At 34.8% G+C, this 21,729-nt stretch overlaps 1 protein-coding gene across 3 annotated transcripts in view; it reads left to right on the forward strand.

Moving 5' to 3' along the window:
* Window positions 1–16,804: 16,804 nt before the first annotated feature.
* LOC126917395 (putative aminopeptidase-2) overlaps window positions 16,805–21,729 on the forward strand; it is a 69,893-nt gene continuing 64,968 nt past the window's right edge. Inside the window, exons 1-5 of one of the 3 annotated variants that reach the window (XM_050724224.1) lie at window positions 16,805–17,123; window positions 18,709–18,840; window positions 18,939–19,003; window positions 20,552–20,670; window positions 21,065–21,473. In XM_050724224.1, the coding sequence (XP_050580181.1) occupies window positions 20,586–20,670; window positions 21,065–21,473 (494 nt within the window). In that variant the 5' untranslated portion in view covers window positions 16,805–17,123; window positions 18,709–18,840; window positions 18,939–19,003; window positions 20,552–20,585. The remainder of the gene's footprint in view (window positions 17,124–18,708; window positions 18,841–18,938; window positions 19,004–20,551; window positions 20,671–21,064; window positions 21,474–21,729) is intronic. The other 2 variants (XM_050724215.1, XM_050724233.1) reach the window with 2 other exon arrangements.

Raw genomic sequence — 21,729 nt, forward strand, 5'->3', positions numbered from 1 at the left:
TGTCGTTCTGGATTTACTTATTTAATTCGTACAATTTAATCTATTTACAATAATATTAACAAAGAAAAAGAGTATCATTACAACATGAAAAATAAATAGTAATTTTAATCGCATGAAGCTGTTTAGAAATATGTTACATAATTAAGATGCATAATTTATATAGTAAATGTTTCATGCATTGGTGCAATCATGTGTGTATATAGGTATTATGTCATTTACTTGAAACACCAGTTAGTGTTTAATAACTTAATATTTTATAATATTATAAATAATATTGTAACTGTATAAATATAGATATATGATAAAGAGACTTAAAAATAAATAAAATGTTGAGTGACTTTTATAATTTTATATTTTCGCTCGAAATAAAACAATATACATGTATAATTTTAACCTTCTGACTTCATCAGGCTTGTTAACCCTAGCTGATTCCTACTTCTTAACCCTTCAACTTGTCCGTGTACTACGTCTTTTCTATGTGATTCCCGAGATATCTCGCAACAATGATTATGGTATAATTGCTAATGTAACGATCTTTTATACAGAGTAGATCGGAAATCATAAAAATAACCGGGCACGGAATGGATCTCTATGAAAAAATAAGTTAAACATATAGAATACAAATTTTTCATATGACGCTTCGTTCCAGAGACAATCGAGTTTGAAAATTTGTCAAGTATACTTCAACTGGACTAATTAATACGAGATTATGATACATGTAAAAATCAGTTTAAAATATTAAAGAATATTTTTCCGTTTAAAATCTTATTTTCAAGAAAATAAACTTTGAATTTGTTTAATTATGAACTGATCTGATACACACGCATGACATATTTTCAAATTTATCTTTCTTGAAGAAACAAAGCATCAAATGAGAAAATTTTATTCTACATTTTTTACTTATTTTCACATGCAGTTTAAATTCCTATCGACTATTTATTCTTCTTTAATTCGGGAATTATTCCAAATTTAGATATACTTGTCAAATTTTCAAACTCGATTTTCTTAAAAACGGAGCCTCGGATGAAAAAGCGTTATGCCAAAATTTTTTCTTAGTTTTTTATGTAGAATCACCCCTTGCCCCGTTGTGCTACGATTTCCGCCCTAACCTGTATGATAATAATTACAGCAATATATTTAGATGAGAATAAATTAACTTAGAAATAAATTGAAAAAAGAGAATTATAAAAACGAGAATAAAGAAATTTATATTTTTTAGATAATAATTTGCGGGAGAAATGGATAAAGCAAGGGGTGGAAGTGATACTTACCTTTGACGGGTATATACATCTTATATACCTTAGTATATACATCTTTTTCATTCTGCAAGTGAAATTGATTAAATTTGTTATAATTAAAAATTACCTATAACGAAAGATATGTGTATAATATATCTTTAATAGAATATGGGAATTGAAGGACTCTCCGTCGAACCCTCGGAGAGATAAAACGTGTTTACAAACAAGCGTCAGCAAGTAATAACGGAAGTACAAGCAAAGGTGTTTAAACTCCCAATAACTAATCTTATTAGAGCTTTTTAATTTCATCGTTAACTTAAAAAGAATAAAAAGGAGAACTGCAACTGTCTCTGATTACGGAGACATTTGCAGATATGTTTTTAAAAATATAGCATCGGCGACAGCAAAATTCCATCCTACTACATCTTATGAGAAAATGGTGCAGCAAGTCCAACATCCTACAGAAGAAATTGAAAGACTTTCTAGTGCAACAATATACAGTGGCCATAAATAATATAGTCTACTCACTCGAGCCATTGGGATGAATTTGACCTGATTTAACGGAACTTTCTTGGGTAAATCGCTGTCAAATATTCTAGAAAATAAATATTTCGTGTTGCGCCGCCTGAAAAGTGCATGCTAAATTCGTGGAAATTCAGTATATCAGTAATTATCACTTTTTTGGTACATTTTTTAGAATAGCTGCTCTAGAAACGCACTTTTGTACGTAAGTTTCATATATTTTTTGTTCATAGTGACTATAATTTTAAAACAAGGTCAGATAGAACACATGTTCATATGAACCTTTTTCATTATACCTTTTCTTCACTCCTGAAGTCGGTCCCATATATTATGATACATTCCCTATAGAGATAATAGAATATATGTATTCACACTATGTAAGAATACGATAGAGCATAAAGTAAATTAGCGCCATTTTGCGTAAAATAGTAATAAATCATCTAGTTTATTTTCATGAAGTTAATACTACTATAGATAGAAGTAAATCACAAAAATTGAACTAATTCTTCTTGTATTCAAAAGAGAAAGACAATGAAAAATTTAAGGCACTATTTCTACACTTGCGTTCCTTTATCCTTCGTAGACTACATTTTATAAAATACAAGTTAACATATCTGCTAAATTATTAATTTTCCGACATAGATAAGTTGATAACTTTTCATAGGGAATGTCAAAACGGAAGGATTAATGTATTAAAAAATATATAATTTCATTCAAAACAGTAAAGGTGACCTTCATATGTCCTCTATGTTTCTACCCACAATAGACTATTGTCATCAAATTATGCGTCCCTAATTTAGCTTTTTTTTTTTGAAACATTTTTCAGTATCATGAATAATCTCAGAGATATTTATACGTATCGATTTAAATGAAATAATAGATGTCTTAGAAATTAGTAATGTTATACTTAAGTCGTAAGTTACTGAAAAGTGGAAAAGATTTCAGTGGATATTTGGATTGTTCTGCGCGACATATATAAACGAGAAATTATTTTTGATAATCTTATCTGGAAAATTGACAGGCAGTATTAACTAGATAAGGTAATTCTGTTAAGTAAATAATACTTTCATTACCGGTACAATATGCCGTCTTACATCTGGATTAACCAGATTATAAATATCCATTGTTTCTTTTCAGTTAAAAACCCCAGCCTAGAATCAGGCGGTATTCTGTTGGAGAGGCCCCGTAATTGGTTTTCTCAAGAGAGAGCTCCAGCCCCAATCCTCTGATGGAAGCCACGCATGCCACTTCTGGGTAGCACTTCAGTGCCGAGTCAGGAGGCATCAGTGTCTGTAGCACCCCGTCATACGGGGGCCCACCCAGAGAAGTGGGCCTAATACAGACGCCTGCGGGACCTTGCTAACCACTTTTCCGCCCCGGTTAGTGTAGATATTACTCCGGTCCCGGAGATTTATCCGAACTACGCCCTGGAAGTAGGGAGGCACCCGGTGGAACTCCAGGGCCCCCTCTATCTTCCCTCGAAGTAAACATGGCAGGCCTTAAACATTGTTTAGATTCTGAACACTCGAAAGATGGTTACTTTGGCCTTCGCATCGGTAATCTAACACAAATGTCACTATTTATTTTGAATGTGTAGTTAATATAAATTTCATTAACATACCAATGATATTTTCCTGATTAAAATGAAACCAAACACAAATTTTTATAAAATTTTATAGTAAATTTTATATAAAAGTATATATATGTATACTATTTCCAATAGTAAATTTTTAAATATGATTTCGAAGAGTCACATTATTCAATTTTATAAAAGTATTATATATGATGTCATTTTAATTCAAAAAATCTCACCAATGTATAGTGTGTTGGCCAGTGGACAAAAATGAAAAATTCTGAGTGTCAAATCTCGAAATTTTGCTGTCATAAAGTATTAGGAACAAACTATTATATGTAAGATTACACATAATTTTTACTGCATCTACCTATCTGTAGTTAGAATTGACACATATAATTTATTGTAAAAATCAACACACTTTTCAATTTGATTTTCATAAATTGTCTTTAATATTGTAGTACCTTTAAAATGGGTAAGTAATTGTAATACAATAATAACAAGTCGTCCTAATTGTTTATATAAAATAGTACCTTATAGTACCTTATAAATTAGTACTTAATGGTACTTTGTAAAAGTACCAAAAAAGTACTTTTCTTTTCGTTGAGGAAACCTTCATATTCGCCTCACGCCCTCCGGCGAGATAGCACTGGTTAATGCCGGATTCGTACCGCCGTACTGTGTTCATGGCGGAAGGGGCCCTGAAACCGATCATAAGCACGACATCACGAGCCCCCTTCGCGCCGAGTTCACTTCGAGTTATGCAGAAAAGTACCTCGCGAACCTTTAATATTTACGAAACGCTTCGACTCTCAGTCCTTTCTTCTCTTTCACTCGTGTTGTCCTTTTCTACGTTTGGCATGTCTAAGATCACATTTTCGAAGAATAAAATCGCCTCTACCTCTCCATAATTGCAGTACTTGGGTCCCAAATTCCTGCCAATTATCGGTATCGTTTTTTTAATTCCTAGTACACTTGGTTGTGAAATATATTCCAAGATATCAAATGACAGAAGCATTACAGTTAATCAATATAGTTTCGAATGAAATTTTTATTTATGTTAACAAAGTATTAATGTATCTCAATAAATGGTAAAGGACATTGTGTTATTTTATATGGTGACCCAATTTATGTATTACATTTGTTAAATGCTTTTGCGCTAATCTTCTTTCGTTACTCCAAATTGAAAATTAGAGTTAATTCTATATTTTGCATAGGTGTAATTTATTCTGTTGTACATTTTTTTTCGCCTTTCCATTTTTAGTTCTTTGAACCTTTTTGTTTCCTTTATTTTTGTATTCTTTATTATCTTTTTAATCTTTTTTATTTGGTTTCAACGCGAGTGATTTGGATGTGTACTGTGTGCAGTATGTCCAATGCATATTATATGTATCGTGCTTATTATCTACTCTATTTGCAAAAAACAGTATTGAGCATTTACTATAATATAAAACGATTGCTATTTTTGTTGTAATTTTTCTATGCATGATCGCGATGCGTGAATTTTGTATAAAGATTGTTAATAGGTGCCTTTATTTATTAATTATTCATGTAGGAAAGGATTAGAGAAAACATTAATCCTCCCTACTAGAAAATTCGTTGAGACGATTTTCGATATACTGTTATGAATTTTAATAAGTAGGCTGGTATAATGTTTAATGTACGATGTTTCTTACAAAACGTCGCACAGGAAGGTTTTCGTCTTCAAATGTCATAATCTTCTTCTTTACGACTTGTACAAGGTAAATTGCTGCCCATGGATCGTTCGATTTGAGCATTCGTGTCCACTCCGATGCTTAAGCTGATCCACAATATTTGCGTTCGTGTAAAGAACTTTGCTCGTTCCCACCGATATTTTGGCCAATTTTTAATTGTCAATAATTAGAAAACAAAGTCGAAAAAACTTTTTTGTTATTGACTTTCATCTTATTTTAACTTCAAGAATCACCAATTAAATCTTTTTACGCCCGTATATTGTGTGTTCTTACTACAAGTCGAAAAAATTCTGTCTGATCTTCATTAAGCTCATTTTATAATGTTGAGGCATAAATACACATCGAATTATAAAGTACTTGTAATAAACGTTATTAATTTGCATTAATACAGCTTCTGCATATATACAGGATGAACAACATAACCTGATCGCTTTGAATATCTGAGTTGTTTTGATGATAAGAATCATCACAGCGTGATAGCGAAATCATAACGAAATCACTCCAAGGATCTGTAACATTGTAACCTTCATGTGACCTTAAGTACAAAAGAGTTACAAATATTTGGGAGTGGATGCGAATAATGAAATACTACGATGGAGAGATTGCTATAGGAAAATTTATAATTCTTCGACAAGTCGTATACTAGCGTTCACTTACAGTACAAAAGACTATAGCGGAGTATAGATATTTAGAGATTTAGTTATAAAATGTGTTCAACATTTAAACGCCTAGTTGCTTTAATTATATTTATAAACACAGCCGCGCGCGCGCCCACGCACACGCAAACGCACACGTTACACAACCAAACGTGACAACACACACAAACGTTAGGATTGGGTAACGGTATGATTTGTTACAATATCTTTTGATACTCCGTCAGTCTATGTGTATGTAGTCACCATTCGTCACTCACTACTTTCGTTACAGCGGTTCTTTTTTAATACGCTGATAACTCTTCTTGACAACGCTGACAACACTCCTTGACAACGCTGATAACATGCACTCGATATCTCCCAGACAATCCGTCCACGATACTACACTATACTAGATATATTTATATAATATTTCGAGTATACATGTTTACGTATACTCGAAAAATATTTTTTTTCATTTACAAGTATTTTACAATCAATTCTCGCATTGAGAATTTTGAGTAAGTTTCTTTGGCGTGGCGCAGTGACATGGCTAATTATTTATAATAAGTTTATTTCTAGTTGAATATAGTGCTTAGGTCTAACGGATAGTGATTTCTTAGCCTGCGGATCTGATTCGATGTATTAAGTAATTTAGTAATTAGGAGGTTTTGATGTTTGTTAACTCTTATGACATATCTATTACTACATTTTGTTATTTCTTCTTTGACTATGGGTATCTTGAAGACGCGATGTATTGCTTCGATGGTAACATACCAGGTTGTATCAAGAAGGGATCTTAGAGTTTTCGATTGGAAGCGTTGAAGTATTTCAATGTTGAAATTACTTGCTGTTCCCCATAGTTGGGTTCCGTAGGTCCAGACAGGTGTTATTATGGTCTTATAGAGCGTCATTTTACTCTGCGTGCTTAAGTTGGAACGTCGCCAATAGAATTTTTTAAGTTTAGCCTTGAGTTGCTTCGATTTGTCTATGATGTATTGTTTCCATGTCAATCTCCTGACCAAAGTCATGCCCAGATATCTGACTGAATCCCTGTTAGGAATTGTTATATTGTTAATGGTCACCTGAGGGCCGGTTTGTTTTCGCAGCCTAAAGGTTACATGTGTGGATTTATTTTGAAGCCCCATTTGTGGAACCACTTTTCCATAGAGGCGAGACCTCGCTGGAGAGTGGATGAGGCAATTTTCGGGTTGGGATGCTAATAGCGCTGTGTCATCAGCAAATGTCGCTATGGTTATATCCGTTAAAAGTGGTAAATCGACGGTGTAGATGGAGAACAGCAGGGATTCGAGGGCACTACCTTGGGGGATGCCAGCTTCTATTGGAAATGTTGTGGTTGTGGTGTCTATGTATTTAACCATGAATTGTCTATTCGTTAGGTAGGACTTTAGGATGGAGCAGTAGGTGTGTGATAGAATTTTCTTTATTTTGAATAAAAGTCCTTCGTGCCATACTGTGTCGAATGTCTGTTGAATGTCAAGGAATACCGCTCAGCAATATCTTTTCTTTTCTAAGATTTGGCTGATATTATGTGTTTTTTTTTTTTGCGTGGGGAGGGGAAAATGCTATTACGCATGCCCAGTGACCCGCATCACTGGGTTATGTGGGAGTCGGTCGGATGTCGTTGCCATACCCACTAAAAACCCCTCCTCCTTCTTCCTCCGCTTGGGGGGCAGACAACCCCGGTAAACCCTGTCGGCAGTCATCAGGGTTGTCCTTTCGTGCCCCGTTGTATCTACTTCTTCGGGCAGTTACTGCTCATGTCGTCCTCTCAGCCAGTTCAGAATACTGGGCTGGTCTCCTTCTGCGGTTTTTCGTTGTTTCATGTTCTTGCCCTCATTGCTCCGCGTAGTTGTTGTTTCGCTCGTTCTCCTCCTTGCCTCTTCCCAGGCCCTCGCTGTCACCCTCCTGTGACACATGACGGTCTTGCAGAATTGCCTGAATTTATTCCAGCTCTCGTCCTTGGCGGTCACCGTGGCGAACAGATTGCCCACTTCTATCTTCCCGCCCAGAGCGTTCTCCTGCTCAATCCTTCTGTCCGTCCACTTCGGGCACGCGAAGAGGGCGTGCTCTGCATCGTCGTTCGGGTCTCCACAGTCGAGACAGTTGCTGTCGCTGTCCCTGCCAATCCTTTTCCTATAGACACCGAAGCTTCCATGCCCGGTTAGCAGCTGCATGGTGTGGTGATCGATGTCCATCTTCTTTTTGGTAAATAGCAGCGCACTCGGTATTAGCTTCTTTGTGATATTTTCTTTTTTGTAGTTGTTCCACTCCTTCTGCCAGTCCTCTTGGGCCTTCTTGCGAATCGCCTCCAGTTCCTCCTTCAGCTTGCAGCCGTCATCCGTGCCAATCCTGGACCCATGGATCTTGTTCCTCTCGTAGGTCTCTCCGAGCATCTTTATCTTTATGTAGATCGGGAGATTCCCGGTCAACACGCAAAGTGCCGCGTGGGAGACGGTACGGTATGCCGTCGTTGTTATGCACAGGGCCGTTCGTTGTGCTCGTTTCAGCTTTTTCCTGTTCTTATCGGTATTCGCTGCTCTAGCCCACACCGGTGCTCCGTAAGTTACGATGGACTCCCACACATTGTAGTAGAGCCTACGAGCCAAGCTGGACAGCCCGTTGATGTTGGGTAGAATTACCCTAAGGGCTCCTATTAACTTGTCGGCTCTGTTACACACCATCTCGATATGCGCACCGAACCTCCGACTGGAGTCAATGACGACTCCGAGATACCTGATGCGATCGACCGTTTCAATGTCCGAGGAGCCCAACCTGAGTTTCACCACTCTCGGCACTCGCAAGCTTGTGATGAGCATGACCTCCGTCTTTTCTCTCGCCAGGGTGAGCCCGACACTCGTGCACCAATCGTTGGCGATCCTTAGCATCGTGTTGACCTTGGCGGAGGCCTCTTCGTTCCTCCCGACGGAACATGTGATGGCCAGATCATCCGCGAAGGCGGTTGCTCTGACCATTGGCATGTTGTCGAGTCTCTCGAGCAACCGGTCGTATACCAAGTTCCACAGGAATGGTCCGAGGATGGATCCCTGCGGGACTCCCGCCGCCACCTCGTGCTCCACCGTGCCGTGCTGGTTGCTCACGATGATCCTCCTTCCGGATAGGTAACTGCCGATTAGCCTTTTGACCTTCCATGGCAGCTTCCTCTTGTCAAATTCCTCGTATATGCTCTTCCAGCTGAGCGAATTGAAGGCATTGCTAATATCCAGGGTGATCATCACGCATATTACCTTCTTCTGTTTGCAGATGTTGGCAAACTTCATCACCTGCGTGATGGCGTCTACCGTACTCCTCTTCTTTCTGGAGCCATATTGCCTCCGATGGAACGGGTCCATTCCGATGCATCTCTCGATGATCTTCTTAAAGCATTTTTCCCAGATCTTGCTCATGGTTGGGAGTATGCTTATCGGCCGGTACGCGTTAGGGAGACTGGGATCCTTACTCGGTTTCCTTAGCAGTATTACTCTGGCCGTCTTCCAGCAGACTGGGATCCTTCCTGATTCAGTGATGCCGTTGAACGCCCTTGTCACGAGCTCGCTCCTGCGACTCGCTACCAGCTTCGCGATCTCGCCCGGCACGCCATCAACTCCTGCAGCCTTCTTGGTGTTCATTCTTCCGGCGGCATCGACGACATCGCCTTCGCCGATGGCGACGCTGAGGCTAATATCTCCTTCTTCTTCGGTCTCTGCCTCTTCGCGGCCCTCATAATGGGGGGGTCCGTGTCCCAAGGTGAATAGCCTCTGTAGGACTGCCTTTACCATGTCGATCGGCATGTCGTTGGTTGGTCCCTTGCTTTTACATTTCTTCATGACCGTGCGATAGGGTTTGCCCCAAGAGTCGCTCTCCAGTATCTTGCAGTATTCTGCCCAGGATGTTTTTTTGCTGCGGGCGATCTCGTTTTTTAACTGCCTTCGGATCTCCTTGTAGGCGTTGACGAGGGGCTCGGTGTTGTCGGCATTCTTCTTCCTTTCTCTCGTCACCTTCCTGAGCGCTTTGTGCGCCTGCGCTCTCAGTTCCGCGATCATCGGGTTCCACCAGTAGTTCGCGTACTTGCGGCTCTCCGCACAGTTCGACTTCCTTAGCATCCCTTCGCAAGTACCTTCGATGCTCTTTTGCAAGGGCTCAGCCCCATCCTCTCCGATAGCCGCGTTGAGGTCCTCCTTCTTCAGTGTGTCGTCGAATCTGCTCAGGAACTCCTCCGGCGACATGTCCTTGGTCACGTACCTGTAGAACTTCGATACGGTTCGGGTCTTCCTCGCCTTAAACCTGTGGAGCACGTACAGATGGTCCGAGGCCGAGTATTTGTCCAAGACCGCGCTTCCGGCGTGTATCTCGCTGACCTTATTGGATACGCTTATTATGTCGGGGAAGCTCGTCTTCCCGTTCATGAAGAAGGTGTACTTTTCCTTGAGCCTCAATGGAAACACCCGGTGGCCGCTTAGTGCCTCCATTAAGACTCTCCCTCTCTTGTCTGTGGTCGATCCTCCTCAACAGGTTGACTTTGCGTTGAAGTCTCCGGCCATGACGACCTTGTCGTGTCTTCTAGCAACGCTCTTCGTCATAGTCGACAGCGTGTCTATGTATTCGGAGTATGCTAGCTTATTTATGTTGGGCGAACAGTATCCGCTGAAGCAGAAGACGTCGCCGACGCGGACGCCCACTATCCCGTCGCTCTTGACCTCTGTTGTTTCATCAGGCAGTTTGCCATTGAGGAGTGTGACCCATATCGAGGCGTCTCCTTTGGTGTCATTAAACCAGTGCGGTAGCTGCCTGTTCGGCTCGGAAATTATTATTATATCCGGCCTAAGTTCGATCGCGCATTGGTGCATCATGTCCTGCGCCAGTTTGCATCTGTTGAGGTTTATCTGCAGTATCCTCATTTATTCGCTTTCAACCGCCTTCTATATTCTGGACAAGCCAGGGATCCGGTTACGTGGTCAAATTTCACTCCTTTCTCCTTGCTGCAGATGGAGCAGCAGGGTGCGTTGGCGCAGGCAGCTATCGTGTGGTCTTTGGCTCCGCACTTCCTGCAAATCTCCTTTCCAGGGCTTATCGCCGTGCATTTGTTCGCGATATGCCCGAACATGTGACATCTGTAGCACTTTACCACATTGGGTAGTGCCTTTATCGAGGCTATCGTCAAGCTGGTTCTGATCTTCCGGCTCGCCCCCTCTTTGGCCAGATAGGCTTTCGGCATCGTCACTATTGCCGATTGGGTGCCCCACGGCGCCATTTTTAGGGTCTTTACTTCGACCTCAGTGATGTCGCTTATGCCCAGTTGCATTACTATCTCCCTGGCTAGTTCTTCCTTGCCTACGAGCGGGTCTATATCCCTGATCTCTACGGAGGTCTTGTCGCGCATTGGTAGCGCTCTCACCTTGCCTCTTAGCGCCGTGTTCATATCCGCCGCGGTCTTTTTGGCGTTGCTACCTGCTTTCAGCTCGATCAGAATGTCACCTGTTGTGGTCCTCCTAATTCCACAGCTTTCTTTTAGGGTCTCCCTTGCCCCCATCAAGTCTTTGTAGACCTGGATCCACTCCTTGTCTTGCCCTACTTTGACGAGGATGGCTTCGGGTCTGTTACGTATCCTTTTCGGTCCCTCCGGCCTCTTTGGCTTGTCCAATGCCGCCCTTCCTGCGTTCGCCTTCCTGATCACCGTCGGGGTGTCCGTTCTTTTTCCTCTCCTTCCGCGGACAGGGATCCAGTCATCCTTTACATCGCTGTCCGTGCAGTCCGTAGTCGCTTTTGCCGAGCTTTTGCCGGCACAGGCTCCTGCGTAGGAGGCCTCCACGGTCGTTGGTCTCTTTCTCTTGGTGTCGCCCTTCCCCTCGACGGGCGATATCTTCTTCCTTTTTCCTTCCTTCTCCTCACTCCTCCCCGGAGGGTGGCTGATATTATGTGTTGTGCGATGAATTTGCTCTATTGTAGAATGTTACTTCCGAAAACCGAATTGTTGATCTGGCGGTGTTTTCAAATCCTCTAAGAGTGGACGGAGTCAATTCGTTAGCATCTTCGCGAATAGTTTTGACAAAATAGGTAGAATACTAATTGAGCGATAGGAGCTAGTTTCGTGTATTGGTTTTCCGGGTTTAGGGATGAGAGTAAACAGTGATATTTTCCAGGCCTTGGGATAGTATTCAAGGCGAAGGATTGCGTTAAAATTGATGTGGTGAATGCAATCCCTTTCATGGGATGTTCCTTGATTGTTTTAGTGTATATTAGGTCATGCCCCGTTGCTTTCCTGGGATTTAGACGACGGATTAATTCTATAATTTCTACAGAAGTGAGGGGTTCAATAGGAGGAGACATTTGGAAGGGAGAGTGCAGGTATTCAGTGATATCCGCGGCAATTTTGGAGGAATAGGGTTTAAATACGTTATATAGATGTTTAGCAAACAGATTGGCTTTTTCTATAGGGCTACGCGTCCATCCACCTTGCGGACGGCGGTTTGGGAGGATTATTTGCGGGGGGCGCGTGAGTTTCCTCGAAGCCTTCCATAGTGAGTAGTTGGAGTCAGTTATGGTTGACAAATTTGCGAGATATTTTTGAAAACAGTCATTTTTATATTTTTTGATGATTGTTGTTAACTTCCTAGTTGCGTTGTTTAGTTTGCGTTTGTCATCCGGTGTTCTATGGGTCTGCCATACTTTTCTTAGTCTGCGTTTTTCTGCGATTTTTATTATCATGTAATGGGGGTATTCCTGTTTATTGACAAATGCTTTTTAGCAATGGAGTGTCTGGGAGGGCAGTATACTGCTGAAGTGGTGATTGTACCATGGCAGTCTTCTATTACTACGTTTGTGGCTTGGAGGTAGTCTTTCTGGAATAATGGAAGCTCGTAATGCAAACTGACGAGGAATATTCAAGCTCGATTTTCTCGAAAACGAAACGTCATATGAAGAAATATTATTCTATATTAATATTATTATCATCAATACGTATGTTGGATCGCGTCGTCGCGTCGCATCGCATCAATTTAAATAAATATCACTACAGAAATCAACATAAGACAACAATTGATTGAAACGTCTATAGTTTGATATGAACTATTTTGTAATTTTCCTACTGAAGCAACACTTAGAAAAGTATGCTTAAACATATTATCTCTAGTACTCATATTGTATTGAGACTTTTTATCTAAATGTAAGCGTTAATTAATTGCCATAAATATCTATCACATTATTTTTTCCAAAGTCAAGAGCACACATCTTAATCTAGTGATAAACGTGAAAGAACATTCGAGCTAATAAAACGGCATGATAATACATGATTTCATTATTGACGTAAGAATACACATTTTTTCTTGGTACAATTACGTTTATATAAATGACGCAATTTGAAACTTGATTTTATTAATGGTTCTTTCAGATAAAGTTAAATTTTAGTATCCATAATCGTCAGAGAATTGATAATGTGCATACATTTGATTATGAAACAATTATTTTAAATCTAAAGTGCTTTTAAAGCATATCATTTAACTACGCATTTTCAACATGATTATGTAAGAAATATTATTTGGTATTAAGCAGGAGATTAGTATTGATATCGATATAAAACGAATAACGCAGTAGTAATCTATATCTTTCATCATTATTCTTTCAAAATTGAAAATTGCATTGAAATCTCTCAATATAGAAACATACTTTATCTAATACATTTTAGAATGAAAATTCCAAACTAAGAATTTAAATTGTTCTCATCATCAATATTTTAAATCTTTTTTTGTATTTTCTGGTAGTACTTCATGAATATAATGGAAGTATAACAGTTTCGAATATAGGAATAACATGGTTCAAAAATTATGCCAACATTCATGAGGGCGACAGCATTGACAAGTTGATCGGGAAGAAAAAGGTTCCAAACGAATTTAAGATACTACATACGATTATAAGTACTTACATATTCAGCAAATAACGGTAAAATTAATTATCCATTAAAATCCGTATCGTTTCGTTCATACAAACAAAAAATCTAAATAAAATGAAATAAATAATTTTTAATATTTATATACTTATAAATAATTTCAATTAAATGTTAAATCTGCATAACAAATATTTTGTATATCTGAAGATATTTTGCATATCTTGAATATACGAAATTTCTAGAACAAACGAATATAGTATTAGAATCGAAGGGTGAACGGTATTCATTTGACTAAATACGACATTATAGTATATATACGATATACGTTATTATGTGGCACTTGTTTGTATGAACTTCATGCAAAATGACGGTCTTATTATTAAATATTTGGTACTTTATTATTTATATATTACTCAAATTAATGATTAACATGTTAGTTGCTTCACAGTGAATCTGCACCTGAACTAAATGAATATACACGGTGGCTCACGAATTGGTCGCCATGATGTTGCAGGCACAATTTATCAGACTATAATTTAACAAAAAATTGCTTTGAATAAAATTTAATTAGTTTTCTATTGGTTACAAATTTCGATATAAGAAATTTAAAAAATTGCTAATTACTATAAATTAAATTATTTACAGAAACTTTGACTTTTTATTGAAAGATAATTTTTCCTTGGTGATTAAATCTTATATAAAATATTTTTTTGTCAAATTGTCACAAGTGCCTGAAATAATATAGCGACGGATTCGTGGACCACACTGTGTACGTAACTAATGTGCTTGATTAAAATAAACCTTAAATAAACTTGAATAAATAAATCAAATATGGGTAGCTATTGTTTGTAACAAAGGTACATTGTATATTGTATATCAAATATGTCGTACACAAATAGTAAAGACAGATTATCATGTGTAATGTACTCTTTCTTGACGAACTAATTCATTGCTAAAATTCACGTTATCTTTAATAAAATAATTTCTATTCATATATTCCATTCTTTATCTGTTTTTATCTGCTCTTTCTTTTATATTAATTAGAGACAAATTATATTACATTTACACGTGCAAAGATCAAATCCAACTTAATAAACATTAATTGAGTTTTATTACATTTTAATTCTGCGATTATAGAAATTTCTAATTAAGGGTCCATCCATTTTGCAGGTATTTTTTCAAATTACTTAATTTATATGAATTTAAGCAACTGGAAACTACGTTACTGGCATGAACCAGTTACTTGTTACGGTCGATGAGTGATGACAATCGGTATAACAAACAACTGAAATATTGTTTATGATTTATTAGAATATTAGTTTGCAAATAATTATTATAATTCAAGTTTTGGATTATTTCTACAGGATACGTATTGTACGGCTACATTGATGGATATCACTTATTAAAGTCTTCATTTACAATTACGCTATATATAATATCGTTCCCTCCTGAACCTTGACTTGTGTAAACATTAGCTTGATTGAACGAGACGTTATAATCCAATAAGGGTTAAGTACAAAGTAGAATTACGTCATTGTAATCAGTTACTTGACAAAAATTCGTCATGCCAATATAACACTAGAAAACGATTTCATACACGAGAAAGCTTTATACGTTTATCGTTTGAGTAAATACAATTGTCGATTGTATAGCTTTAAGGCTTAGGGGATATCACTTAATAATAAAGCATTTCTTTCCATATAGAAAATCAATTGGCAGGCATGCAATTTCAGATTATCAATATTTTTCCTCATAATTCGCTGATAAGTCATTCCTCGCATTATAGTTATAAATAATTTTTATTCTGATAACTGAGTGATCCTTTGATCCGAAAGTTTTATAATCACGGAATTAAAAGTTTATGAAGATTATATATTTTATTTTATAAATCTGTAGAGGAACTTTTTGAAATAAGAGTTTATAATGGTAAGTTATAGAGATTACATTGGAAGTTTTAGTTCTTTAATAGTTAAATAGTTTAGTAGTTTAGTTTTTTAATATTAGCTATCTTTGAACTAATAATTACAATAACTTTTGAAAGACTTTGTTCTTTTCATATTTTAGAAAATATCGTTAGCATCTATTCAAACATACATATATTGATTATAGACTAATAGTCCTTTCTTACACAAAATTCTTCAGTTTTAGTTACGTCAAGCTAGTCCTTACAAATATGTATAAATATGATACACGCATAGGTAATTTATTTTTAAGAAATGAAACAACAAAAATTGAGAAATCTTTCATTTTTAACTAATACGTTCTTTTAATGTCATACTAATACATAATACTATAAATAAACTTTTATCCACACTACAGTTGTAATGATCTTTTTATGTTATTAAAGTAGATATACAATGAGAACTACTTTTCCTTTAAAACACACATTCATTACTATAAAGACGTTAGATACAGCAAAGTCTAATTAATGGAACGATAGAGTTAAAGAGTAAAACTGAACTTAGAAACGCAATTCTTAATTTAAATTTCCTTTGAACAAATTTTTGCCCATGATACTAATTGATTTTGGTGCATGATTTCAGTTTTCCAGTAATGTTCAAAGATATTTCAAGTTAGAATAAAATATAAAGAAATTCTTATTGGTACACATAATTTCTAGTTTCAATTTTTATGTTAAACACCTTCTTGAAAACACTTTAAATCCTCCTTGTTCGTTAAAGCGATAATGGGATTGAAATATAAAAATTCAAGAATCGTAGTGTTGAGGATTATATAATGGAATTATTATGTCCGAAAAATTGACGAGTTGTTAATTACATGTATATATAAGTTACATTGAAAGGAGCACACCTCACCGATTTTAATGGTCTTGTAAGGAATATCATCATACCGAAAATATAGTAGAATTTTTGTTTCACCGACAGTACTCCTATCACAGCATTTGGTTAAATCACACTTTAGGGGACGCAAAATTATTGACTTTGAGACATACTCTTCTACGTACAATTATCGACAAGTTAATTTATTTTCTTCGATTATCAGTTTAAAACATCCTAATGTTAGATTGTGTAATAGAAAAAAGAATAAAAAGTTTGAACAATCCTCAAAATATTTGTATCTCTGTTAGGTAAAGTCTATAAGATGATATCAAGACGAGGATATCATCGTAAAATAAAATAGCAATACCGACCATTGGTCAGGTCGTCGATAAGATAAGCGATGATGCCACATAATAAATGAACACACAATTGCTCAAACAAAACAAGTTGATAACGTAAGAGAGAATAGAATGCAAAATCGCATAGAGCCGAAAGATTTGTAGAAATATCACGCTTCTCCTCGAATATCGTATATTCATAGAAGTAACGTGTCGCGCATCGCGTCTGGTCGTAAACTGTGTGATCTGTATTCATAGAGAAGTTGCGATAAACATCGTTATAGCACCAAGTGACTTTCACTTTTCGAAACGGCCACTTCTGCTATTTTCATTGATAGTCTCTCCACGGGAAGAATGTGACTATGAAGATTTACCGGTGTAAACGTTAGACAAAAGTAAAACATCCAAATTCACCGGAAAGCGTAAGTTAACAATTTCTTTTTTCTAATTCACAGTTGCTCGCCAACGTATACAAATAATTGCAGACATATTTTATGAATATATGAAGGTGTGGAAACGTATGATTTTTTCGGTTATGGAAAAACCCATTGGTGGTATTGTTGATAAGCAATAAGTCAATAATAGTAGTATTGTAGAATTATAACTATTGCAATATCTGCGATTTCAAATCTATCAAATACAAATACAAAATACAAATACATGAAACAGTTTTCTTTAAAATATAATACGTCGATTCCGTCGTCTACTCCAGTTAAAAGATTATTTAGTTTCGCTGGATTGATTCTTTATCCGCGACGGAGTAGTCTAATGATGAAAACATTGAATGACACACTTTGTTACATGCGATTAGCCATGCTCAAAAAAAAGTAAATTCAATTTGAAGGTATCGGGGATTCTTGTCATTTTATTATTATCTCTCCATGATCTATTTTCATTACCAGAAAATATTTTAAATAAATACTATCTATAGTACAAATTTGAAATATTTTGTTTTATACTTTATTTTGTGAAAATAAACATTTTATTTGCCGAAATTTAGTTTCCTATCCAAAATAATATTTTATTTGAACTGTAGAATAACGATTACTTAAAACCTATTATCACGTTCTCTTGTTTCCATAAGATAGATATACATTCCATAAAATATTTCTCTTATTTTCATTGCAAGTTGTGTATATTTTGTAATTATTTGTGTATTTGTGAAGAAAATATACTCAATTTTATTAACTATATTTTATCGAGGTAGTCAGTTATAAATTTACTTCCATCTACGTCACCTATTTGTTATTAATTTTGTGAGTGGTACAATCTAAATTGTCAAAACTGCCGAACAAGATGAAGAAAATAATTCCCAAAAAGGAAAAAGAAAATGTCCTTAATCTACATCTACATAACATCTACTTAAAATTACAATATAACGTATACAACTACTAATTAGTTCGGTTAATAAATTTATACTGTACAAGAAGTTTTTTGTATTCGTAAGAAAAATTCCATGATGAAGAAAAGATTCACATATAGAAATTTAATCCACGAATTCTGTAAAGTTGTTTTTATTTATTTAGGAATCTCGGCGTTACGGTTTTGATAAAAAAATTACGTGATACTTTAGGCAAAGTACTATATATCTAGGAACTTGAACTTGTTAATTTGACTTAGAAGAAATATGTATCGTTTTCTCATTGCATTGATTAACGATTAAGATAGAATATTTCGCAAGTACACAACTATGAATAAATGTATTTGGATATAAAATATTGTTCAAACAAATCGCCTTAATCTAATTTTTTGCATTACAGTTAGTGAGTATCGATAAAAATATTGGTTAATATAAATTAGTATACATGAAAAAGCAGTAATTGAAGACGAATGAAAATCGCTTCTATGGAAACACTTAAGTTAAGTGACTTTTAAGTATATTTGTTCGATATTGATACTCTTTTTTTAATTAGTCCCAGTTGATCTGGAATTTATTTAGAAAAAGCATTAGATAAATTATTAGATTGAAATCTTAGAGTCAAATATGTGTTTCCAACCACATTCTAGGAGTTTATATAGATTCTATGAAGTGTCAGCTATTTATTACAAATAAATATGGAACTTGATGTTGAAAATACATATAACAAAAATATCAATGGTTTGATTGGACTGTCCCAAGTGTCCAAATACTTAGCCATGGTAATATATACTATCAATACGATAAAAAGCAGAAAATACTTCTGTTTTAAATAAATTTGTTATTTTATTCCTATTTTACGTAAAATATTTCATGATAGGATGACAACATCTACTCCCACTCAAAAATCTTGGAATAGTTATATTTGCTTCAAACAGAAGAAAGGTAAATAATTGCTTAGCAATATAAGGGGTTTAAAAAGATGTGAAATATTTCATGCAAAGCGTCATATTAAAAGAGTCGTATGATACCAAGTTCTGTAAATTTGTAAAAATGAACTCGTGAGTTCGAGATATCTCTATTATGAATACAAAGGTGTTAAGGTAATAAAATCTATCAGATTATTTGTCGTCATTGTGCATATCTATTCTCTTTATCTTTATTATACATGATAATGTTACACTTACTTTTTTTTATATAGATAAGCGCGAATAAATGTAATTTGTCCTGAAAATGAGAAATAATATTTTGAAATGGCAAAATATCAATATTTTATTATATATCATAGTTGTTGCTTAAAATTGTACATACATAATTTTAATAATATTAATTCATAACATGTTGTGTTGGTCAAAATAATTACGTTTCACTTCATTTATTACCTAAATTAATTAAATATATTTAACCTGGAAAAATTTGAATATTTATTTTAATCTCCTTAATCTAACTAATAAATCCTACTATTGTCTACCGTACAATAATTATTTTTTTTTATTGAGAATACAATTTCAGGACAGTTTTAATGTTAAAGAATAACCTATCATTTCCAGAAACTTACATCTCACATTTCTAGTTCCATACTAAATATATTTATAGAATATTTAAATTTACGTTAAAAGTTCAAATTTTAACAGGCTTTAACAGACAATATAAACGTTCATAATAAAGCAGTAAATCTTTTCGATCTATTTGGTGCAATGTGTTTCATCATATACACAAAATTAATTATCATCAAAATATCCTTTTTATTTCGTGAATAAAAATTCCATAGAAATTACTAATGTCTAATCACTAAAATGTTAAGATATTTATATTTACATAATAAATATCTTAAAACAACAGAGTAGAATAAATTAAAGTCTTTGTAAGCAATTCGTCAAAGAAAATATGCAATAATTAGATAATAATGATAAGTACCTATATCACATTTTATTACGTTAAAGTGTTTCTTATCTAATTCAAAAAGTTTCTTATTCTTAGCCAAAGTTTTTAAGTTTCCATTATTAGCGATTCTTAAATAAATTCACGGAAAAGTTTATAACTTTCTTTTCAAATCACACAGATATAATTATGAAAAAATGCAATTTGTATGTTTAAAAGACAACTGATTTAACTTTGAATTTTTAAAATGAATGCAAAATATGTAGAATTTACGTAGTTTATTTCGTGACCTATCTTCCTCCACAAGTTTACGAATTGACGTTACTTCTTCATTTATTACAATAATAATATTCAAACAAAGTAGAATTAATTTTTGTAATATATTATTTATGTGCTATATTTTATTATTTTCGTGATAAATAAAAAATCTGATATTTATATATATAACCGTTATTAATTGAGTACTTGTCACATTGATATTTAAATATGTATGTATAACTTTCAACTAATTATGAAATGTGTCATTTGTTTATTCTTATCTATTATGATAAATTGCTTTAAATCGATGATAAAATACACATGTATATCGACATGTTCTGATATTTGACATAGGTTTAATAACAAGAGAGGATATTGTCACGTCATCATGAATTTATTCCGAGACCAATTTTTGATCGTTGTCTTTCTCCTACTTCATGCTAGATATCAAGCAACAAACAACGTTAATAAAGGTAATTGATATTTAAATAATTTTGTAAAATTTACACTTTATTATATTACTAATATTATTGTATGTGTTACTGATAAAGTATTTCTTTTTATATTAAATTGTACAAAAATCCATTTTCTCATTATAATAATATAATTGTTATTATATTACATTTATATTTTACATTCAGACTATTGCAAGTCTATCCTAACTTGTAATTAAACATCAAGATTTATATATATTATATTATGTATTACCCTTATTACACTGTAATTACTAATTTAATTTTTAAATTATTTTGTAATACATGAATAAATCATTTACATGATTTACTGACTAAATACTTAACATTTTCATTATTTTTTCTCAATTAACTATTAATGCTAATAGTATTAAAAATATTTTTTATTGTGTAGCAGCATATGCACAAGATGATACAAAGGAACCTACCAATCTTGACTATCGACTGCCAAAAACGATCATACCTACGAACTACGAAATTATACTTATTCCGAAATTAAAAGATAATTTTGAATTCAAGGGAATTGTACATATTAGTGCATATTTACAAAAGTCTACGGACACTATAACACTTCACCATGGGCAAATGAAGATAAATTTGGTGACCGTTACGATTGATGTGGAGAAGGTAGAAATTACGAACACCATGTATAATAGTGAAACGGAAAAATACGAAATTAAACTAAGCAAAGTCCTTAGTGCAGGAACAAACATTACGATCAATTTTGATTATGTCAGTGCACTTAGGGACGACATGATTGGATTTTACAAAAGCTCCTATGTCGATTCTAATGGAAAAATTAGGTAAGGTCTTATTGCGCTTCAAAATATGTTAATTATCATATTAAAAATTATTATATAATATAATAAATTATTACATAATTAGGTTGAACGTAATCTATTATTTGGATTTCAAATATTTCTCTCCATTTACAAATTAAAAAAAAGTAACTAAAAGTTATAATAACACGGAATTTAGTTTAGATTCTACAAAAGCTATTTTCTGTGCGATATTACTTTCTGTTTTAAAAATTGAACTTTCCGAAAAGAAGAATAAAGA

The sequence above is a fragment of the Bombus affinis genome, chromosome 1 (genome assembly GCF_024516045.1).
Source record: "Bombus affinis isolate iyBomAffi1 chromosome 1, iyBomAffi1.2, whole genome shotgun sequence".
Taxonomy (NCBI): Eukaryota; Metazoa; Arthropoda; class Insecta; order Hymenoptera; family Apidae; genus Bombus; species Bombus affinis.